This window comes from Arachis duranensis, chromosome 6 (genome assembly GCF_000817695.3).
Source record: "Arachis duranensis cultivar V14167 chromosome 6, aradu.V14167.gnm2.J7QH, whole genome shotgun sequence".
NCBI classification, from domain to species: Eukaryota; Viridiplantae; Streptophyta; class Magnoliopsida; order Fabales; family Fabaceae; genus Arachis; species Arachis duranensis.
The window spans coordinates 3,191,777-3,200,775 of NC_029777.3; the positions used below are offsets into that span (position 1 = coordinate 3,191,777).

The following is an 8,999-nucleotide window of genomic DNA, read 5'->3' on the forward strand; positions in this document are numbered from 1 at the left end:
TTCCCTACCTTCTTCCCTCACAACAAGTCCTTTTCCGATAACTTTCTCTTCTTTTGTTGGTGTTAGTGTTTTTGTATGCTAAATGGAAATCCCCATGAAACTCAGATTCACTTTGTGCTCTTTGCTTTCCTAGTAATCTCTATCTCTCTCTCTCTCACACACACAAAAAAATGGGTCATCACTATCACCGCCGTCACCGTCATCGTCACCATCACCACCTGATCCTTTTTGTGTTCCTTCTTCTACACACGGCGGTGAAGGTTAAGAGCAGTACCCTAAATTACACAAGTTACAGGGAAGTGAGTAGCTTAAGACTGGAAAGGATTCAACGGCACTTGGACAAGATCAACAAGCCCCCTATTCTCACCATAAATGTTGTGCCTTCAATTTAATCTCCTTTATTTCTTCAATTTATTACAATCATAATCATGACTAGCACTAAATGTTTTAGTTATTATTTTCAGAGTCCAGATGGTGATATTATAGATTGTGTTCACAAAAGAAAACAACCGGCTCTAGATCACCCCCTTCTCAAGAATCACAAGATCCAGGTATATAAATTATTCAAATTGAGACTACTAGTACTTGGTGATTTGCAAAAATGTTTTACTTTTCCCTTTTTCTTCTACATGATTTTATATTTTTATTACAGTTTTGCAATTAACCTTATCACATTAATTAGAGGATTAAGAAAAACAATCATATTAATTATACACAAAAATATGTTATCAATGTAGACAATCAGTTGGTATCTTTGAGTAACAATCTCAAATAGTTAGAGAAAATATAAGTGATTTTAACACTTTTATTTTGATTATTAAAAGAAGGTGGCGCCAAAGGTGCCAAAGGGGATGAATGTTAAAAAGAGAGGGACGACGATGGAGGATGTAGTGAGCGGCGGGGCATGGCAGATGTGGCACCAAAACGGGACACGGTGTCCAAAAGGAACGGTTCCGATACGGCGGAGCACGGTGCATGACGTTCTGAGAGCAAAATCTTTGTATGAATTTGGGAAGAAAAAGCGAAGCATGGCAATGTCTTTATCACGGCGGCGCATTGATGCACCAGATGTGGTCAGCGGCAATGGCCATGAGGTGCGCGCGTGCCCTTCACTTTCATTTCTCAACTTATTAATTAACCTGCAATCACTCTCACTCACATTAATCAAGATTATGTATTATCTTAAATCATTTAATTATTTAATTATTATTTTTATATAAAAATATTTTTATATGTATAATCGCTGTGTTCATGTTTTTAAAAGCAAAGTAGTGGAAGGAGAATATTTTTTTTTAGATTATCTAAAGTTATTAGATTAAGTTCAGTTTGGATAAATAGTTTAATTAAATTTTTTTAAATAATTTAAATAATAAATAATTATATTAAAAGTAATTTATAAATAAGTTATTTTATATTTGAATTTTTAGTTCTAAAAATATTTATTTTAAAAGAAATGTGATAAAAAAAATTTTATTATGAAAAATCATTTTTTTTTTAATTTTTCTATAAACTTTTAAATAACTTCCTAAAAAGCTGCAATTTAATTTTAAAAATTGTACCATATATTAATACTACTACTTTTCATAAATTAAAAGCTCAAAGTTACTTTTAAAACTTTTCAAACGGACCTTTAAGTATATGTACCTAAATTAATAACTTCTTAATGATAATGTTAAAGAAAAGTGATTGATTTAGGTATATTCTAATATTTAAGTGTAATAATAGTATTTTGATTAAATTATATAATATAATTAGTCTGAATTTATCTTCCACTATTTTAATGAGTAAAGATACATGATAAATTTATTATTTATAAAAAATTTAAAATATTTTTATTTAATAAATATAAAATAAATATATTAAAAATTTAATTTTTTATATTTTTAATAAAAAAAATTTGAATTTATAAACTTAACATGTGTGGAGCGAGCACAGGATAGATACGCCTTTAGTTCACATATATATGTATGTGTGTTTAATTTCTTGTAAGTTACATGACATTAATAATAGTCGACAATAGATGTTGCAATACGTGCCATTGTTTTGACCGGAGCGGGGGGCCCGTAACAATAATATAGTCTATGCACCCATTTGGTAATGCTGCTAAATTTTCAAATTTTCATTACAAAATGTTTGTTTTATTTGTAGTATATATATTAATGTAAACAATTAGCTAAGTACATGAGAGCATGTGAATATTAATTAGGACTTAGGAGGAAGTAATGGAAGGTCATCAATAATTAAGATGATACCATCTTCAATAATTAACTAGTTAATTGTTGGCAATTAACGGGTGCAGCATGCGATTGCGTACACTGGATCATCCCAAGAAGTTTACGGAGCAAAGGCCACAATCAATGTGTGGGATCCTTCCATTCAAGTTGTGAACGAGTTTAGTCTCTCTCAAATTTGGATTCTTTCTGGCTCCTTCGACGGTTCTGATCTCAATAGTATTGAAGCTGGATGGCAGGTACTTTTTATTTTTTATGCTAAAAGGATTGTCTTCTAACATTCTGCTTTTTGGACATATTTGCTTAAACTGACTAATATATAAAGGAAAAGTATGAGGAGTCAATAGAATATTTGTATAATGTATATAATAGAGATTTATAGAGTATTAGAGATATAATCATTAGTGTTATCTAAGTTTTTGGGATGAGTAGTATCATAACATGATATTAGAGTGCTAGATTCAAAAGGTCAAGAGTTCAATCTTTGGTGAATTCTAAAATGAAACGGGATCCATATATAAAATGTTTTTATGTTAAAAACAATACTATATAACCAGTAAATATTATTATTTAAAAAAAATATTTTTGGTCCGAAATAGGCACTGAAGCTTGGATTATTGTACTAGTCAGGTCAGTCCGGAGCTGTATGGTGACAGCCGACCCCGTTTATTCACTTACTGGACGGTCAGCACTCAGCACCACATACTCATCTTTTTTTATTTTCTTATTATGACCAATTAAATTACTCTGAAAATTCTTGATGCAGAGTGACTCGTACCAAGCAACGGGATGCTACAACCTTCTCTGTTCCGGTTTTGTCCAAACAAACAGCAGGATTGCCATTGGAGCTTCCATTTCTCCAATCTCTTCTCTTGACAGCAACCAATACGACATCACCATCCTCATTTGGAAGGTACTTCCCACAATTTCATCATCCACTCATTAGATGATATCGAGAATTGTTAAATGATAATTTAGTCAAATCTGTTGAATCATTTAACGAATAATTATCAGGATCCAAAAGTAGGGAACTGGTGGATGAGTTTTGGTGACAGCACATTGGTAGGGTATTGGCCGGCGGAGCTATTCACACACCTCGCCCAGCACGCCACAATGGTAGAGTGGGGAGGCGAGGTGGTGAATACACGTGTGACCGGCCAACACACTTCCACTCAGATGGGATCCGGGCACTTTGCCGAGGATGGATTCGGAAAAGCAAGCTACTTCCGGAACCTGGAGATCGTGGACACAGATAACAGCCTGAGCTCAGTGCATGTGATATCAACCCTAGCGGAGAACACAAATTGCTATGACATAAAAAGCTCCTACAGCAATGATTGGGGCACTTACTTTTACTATGGTGGCCCTGGCAACAATCCTCAGTGTCCTTGATTATCATTAATTCCTTTATAAACATATATACACTATAATTAATTTCCAATTATTAATTAGTAAGTCATCTTTTTTTAATTTTCCTGTCATATTATTCTTTAATTGTACCTAAATATAGAGTCTTATTTTGGATGGAAGGAAAAGAAAGCATAAACACTACTGGAAATGGCAAGAAGACTTCTTGAATCACCATTTCTATATATAAAATGCTTAATTATTCTACCTTTTTGTTATTCTCAATTATCACAGATTCACATATAAAGTTTCATTTAAGCTGAATTTTTCTTTTTTGGTAACAATTAAAGAAAATAAACACTTAATCGAACAGAATTCAAGCTCCAACTGAAAGCGTCATAACCAAACTTCTCGACGAGAAATGCTTGATTCCACCCAAAACCTCCATAGGCTCAAACCAATCAGATTAAAACAGGATTTATATGCTAGCTAATCAAAGAAGCTATCAGTCAATAACAATCAATTATTATTAATAAAAAAACATTTAAAATTATATTAAAAAATTCAAAATTTAATAAGAAAACATTTAAAATTATTATAAAAGAGCATTCAAAATCTTTTCATAAAACTCCAAAATCTGAACTTAGATGTTTTTTATATTTAGATTCGAATGTTCAAATTTTAGATGTTTCATAAATATTTTTCTAGAAATGTATATTTAGATTTTGAATGTTTAAATTTTAGAAGTTTTAAATTTTTTTAGGAATGTATTACTAAAAGTAAATGAAAGTAAAATATATTAAAAGCAAAGATATTATTTCAAATGTTTCTTATACTTAGGTATCGAATATTTAAATTTAAGAGGTTTTATATTTTTTTAAAAAATATATATTAAAAATAAATGAAAACAAAACATATCTTTAAATTTTAGAAGTTTTGCATTTTTTCATGATTTTGAATTTTGTTTCTGTGTTAGATTTTGAATTTTTTTTTATAATTTTAGACATTTTTTTATTAAATTTTAAATTTTTTTTAATAATTTTAGATGTTTCTTTTTATTCACATTTTAATATAAAATTGACTAATTTGTTAAAATATTGGATGAAAAAGATATTAGTTACCTAGACTTTGTCGAAATTATATTATATCCTGATCGAAAGGAATGGATTTTTTTCCCTCTCCTTTTATTATTTAATATATTCTTTCATATGATTTCCACTTAATAAATGTATGATGAAAGATATATTTTGGGTTAAGTACGATTTTGGTTTTTAAGATAAGCACTGAAAAAATTTTTTGTTTTCAATTTTTTTTATTAAAAAATCGTCCTTAAAATTTATTTTAGTTTTAAAATTGTCATTTTTTTCAAATTTTTGAATTTTTATTCCAAAAGTATCCTTAATTAAAAAAAAAAACAAATTAAAAGAAAAGAAAACGGGTATTGCGCTGGAAGGGGGGGGTTTGGGGTTTTGGTTCAGGGAAGAAGAGGGAGAAGGAAAGAGGAAGGGCCNNTGGATCTCACCGCGAGGGTAGATGTCGTGCGCCGCGAGCCATTTTTACTCCTCCTCCTCGTCCTCGCCCACGTCGTCGCCTTGTCATCATCGTCGTCGTTGCCTCGCCGTTGGCCTCATCTCGCCACACCTCCTCCTCAACATCACACCTAGTCTCGTCATTTGTTTTGGTAATTATATTTTTAGATTTTTGGTTCTTGTAATTGAAGATGAATTTGAAGATTTCTAATTATTATAATTGCATCTGAGTTTTGTTAATGAAAGAGGAAGAATTTTAGTTCTGGATTTTGTTAATGGTTCTAAATTTTGACGATGATGATGATTTTTTTGTTTTTCTAAGTTTTGAGTTCTGGGTTCTTGTTTTTCTGAGTTCTGAGGTGGGATGATGCAGAAGGTGATACAGTGGTAGTGGGTGAGAGATGGTGGTGGTGAGTTCTGAATTTTGATAATGATGATAATGATGATTTTTTTATATTTCTTCTTATGTCGACAATCATGTACATTGTTTTCTAAGTCCCTTACTGCCCTCTTCACGTATCGATGAAGTCCTCTCTTTCTTTTCGACTTTGTCGAACCAAGAACTGTTGATAAAAAACGATATTTACATGGCTCTCTTCAATGACAAAACTCACTTTTTGAAACAATCCCAAAATTTCTAAAATACACCTTTTTTGTCCTGGTTTAAGAGACTCGAACATGACAAAAAGAAATTTTGAACTACAAGTAGGATCTCGGTATCGACTCACTGCTGGATGATTGGAGTCGCTCTTTATTTTTGGAGTCAAATAACCAGCAATCTACACATTCCACGTAAAATGGTAGGTCTAACTTCCATTGTTGTTGTTGTTCTTATTTTCTTCTTATTATTTTATTATCCATTGTTTTTCTAATGATGATGATGACCATGATAATGATGGTGGTAGTGGTGGATTCTAGTTAAGCTTCAGCTTTTGTTCTGCTTTTGGTTAATTTTGGAAAAGAAGGAAAAAAGAGTATTTTTATCTAAAGGACAATTTTAAAAATAAGTTAAACTTTAGGAATGATTTTTGTAAGTAAAATAAGGTTAAGTAAAAAAAATTTTTTTAACCCTAACTTAATTAGAGACCAAAATCATATTTAATTATTATATTTGATAACAATAATTTAGAAAACAATTGAAAAAGTCTATTCCCTGAAATTGAAATCTAAATAAATTCATATTTATGTATGTATGTATGTATGGAAAATGTGTATTAACCATAAGAATAATGTTACATTATTCACTAATAAAATTTATTATTTTTGTCAATAATTAATCATCACTTTAAATACAAAGTATTAATAAATTCTAATATATTAATTATAAGAGTATAATATTACATAACTAAAATTCTTTTTGTCAATATATGGTCGATACTCTAAACGCTAAGTATTAAATTATAGGATAAAATATTATTTTTATCCTTAACATTTAAGATAAATTTTAATTTAGTCTTTAATATTTGAAATATCCTATTTCAGTCTTAAAAAATTTTAAACGAGTTTAATATTATTTTACAGTTAAATTTTACATGAATAATTAATATATTTAAGAGTTAATATAACGTTCAATTTTAGTGTATAAGTAAAATTGACCTATGAATGATTACTAATATAATATAAAAGATTTTTTATTAATTATTCAATTTAAATTTAATGGTATAATAGGACAAAATTAAATCCGTTCAAAATTTTTGAAACTAAAATAAAATATTTAAAATGTCAAGGACCAAATTAATTAAAATTTGGTGTAAACATTAAAAGTAAAATTATCATAAATTATAAATTTTAAATTCTACATTCTCTAATAGTATAAAAATAAAATATTAATTTAAAATGTGAACTAATATTAATAAAAAATATTACTCCTAATATTTTCCTTACCATAATCCATATTTTGTTCGCAATTATACAAGATAACTACATTATTACATATGTATCTTTAAGTTCTTTATTTTTTTCCTCCAAAATTTATCACATATAATTGTCTGTTATACGCAGTGTTAGAATTTTGATATTCACAAAGTGATGTATGGTTATTACTCAATTATATTTATGCACTGTGAAACAGCGTATCAGAATCATAACAATGGTGAAAAAATATCAGAAAAGAAAAGTAAAGGAATAACCGCATTTCTAGATTCCACTGAATCATACAGGTAATGTATGTATCCTCCACACAGAACCAGCATGAACGCTGCACGTTGCAAATTCAAGACAGTTGTTTAATTTCTTTTCATGTTTCGAAAAGTTTCTTTTCATGTTTCGAAAAGCAAAATAATCAAAAACCCTTAAAGACGCACATTCATAATTCATATATTCCCTTTGCAGTATAATATATATATATATATTCTTTTTAAGCGTGCTGACATCAGTTATGCAAATTAAACTGTAAAATAATGGCTCAGCAGCTTGAACATGCATGCATGTAGATAATAATAATAATAATAATAATAATAATAATAATAATAATAAGTAATCTGAGTATAAGAATGGCAAGGTGGAACATATATTATTTTACTTTATAATTATATACATATATTGCAGAGTTATTACAAAAACAGCTGAGAATTAAATTTAGGGTTTGACAAGCACATAAATATGAAATAGAAAAAGAAAGAAAGAAAGAAAATTCCAAGTAAGTCAGAGCTGGCAATTGCTGCATCTTTAATTTTATTTAAGTATTATAAGATAGATTGATGGTAATGGTCAAATCTGACCAGTCAAACAAACATGAAAAATGCATGCACTGCACCTCCTCATTTATTTTATTCTTTTAGTGCAATTGCATGCATGCTCCTTCTCTTCTTTCTAATGCTATGACGAAACGGGGAAATAATAACATGCGAGTTTAAATATCAATATATTAAACTAAATTATATAATTATTATTTTTCCTAGATGAAAAAAAAATATTAGCCAGCATATATTTGATAAAATAAAAATTTCTTTTCTTCGATGCATTATTCATCTGATGAGATCAAGAATGAGAAGGAGGAGACGAAGGTGCAGGAGAGGGCTCAAATTTGTAATGCATGTCCACCGAAGCCATTACATCCCAAGTGCAACTGAGTCCACTGGGAATGGTGACAAGGTCGCCGGCACAAAACTCCACCGCCGGAGAAGACGAGTCGTCGGAATAAACCTTCACTTTCCCTCTCACCAAATGGCATGTCTGTTGTGAATTGTATTTCAGCTTGTACTTCCCAGGAGGACAAGCCCATCTACAATAACAACATTATAGCAAGATCAAATAAATTCGTCAAAACAGTTTAAATTTGTCTTATTTAATATTTATTTATTATAGGATGAATTAAATAAAGTCAGAAGGTAAATTTTCGCAGTTTTTAGCTAATATTTTTGATAAAATTGTAAAAGAATAGGGGAAAACAAATGAATTTGTAGGTCACGAGACTTCTTTATTATTGTCATGGGCTAACAGTGGAATAGTAGTTTAATAATTTTTTATATACTTGCTCAAATAAGAGGAATTAGTTACTCACTTGGGCCATGAATTAATTCCCAGCTCTGCAAATCTTGTTCTTGAAATACTTTTTTCAACTGTGATTGTTTGATCTGTTGAAGAACCTGATGCTGATGATGGTGCCATGTAATAAGATGAAAGAAAGAAAGAAAAAGAAGAGAAGCTAAGGCCAAGTAGGTTAAATTAAAGGGTGGTTGCACTGTTCATATTTATATGGGAACATTTCATTATATGGTCAAAGGTTGATAAAAGCAATCTTGATTTAATATTGTATTTTTATAACCAAATTAATTATATGGAAGCATTTTTTTGGTCAAGCTGATATTTGTACAGTATAATAAAATGGGTTTTCCTGAAAAGGGTGGTTGTTCTAGGATTATATTTTCTTAAGGAATAAGTTCTGGCAGAA

General features: G+C 29.8%; 2 protein-coding genes across 3 annotated transcripts; one reads left to right on the plus strand and one right to left on the minus strand.

Moving 5' to 3' along the window:
- The first annotated feature begins 6 nt into the window (after positions 1-6).
- LOC107491994 (uncharacterized) lies at positions 7-3,845 on the plus strand. 2 transcript variants are annotated; one of them, XM_016112942.3, is made up of 7 exons: positions 7-374; positions 465-551; positions 825-1,094; positions 2,300-2,470; positions 2,862-2,915; positions 2,998-3,144; positions 3,246-3,845. In XM_016112942.3, exons 1-7 carry the CDS (start codon positions 171-173, stop codon positions 3,621-3,623), a joined length of 1,311 nt encoding a protein of 436 aa, XP_015968428.1. In that variant the 5' UTR covers positions 7-170; the 3' UTR covers positions 3,624-3,845. The 2 variants fall into 2 exon arrangements, with proteins under 2 accessions (XP_015968428.1, XP_015968429.1); XM_016112943.3 differs by having other exon boundaries at positions 828-1,094.
- A 3,917-nt stretch (positions 3,846-7,762) lies between these two features.
- LOC107491789 (uncharacterized) lies at positions 7,763-8,752 on the minus strand. Its single transcript, XM_016112709.3, has 2 exons — positions 8,610-8,752; positions 7,763-8,330 (listed from the first exon to the last, which is right to left on the minus strand). The coding sequence occupies exons 1-2, from the start codon at positions 8,714-8,716 to the stop codon at positions 8,087-8,089; spliced, it is 351 nt and encodes a 116-aa protein (XP_015968195.1). The 5' UTR covers positions 8,717-8,752; the 3' UTR covers positions 7,763-8,086.
- Positions 8,753-8,999: the final 247 nt, after the last annotated feature.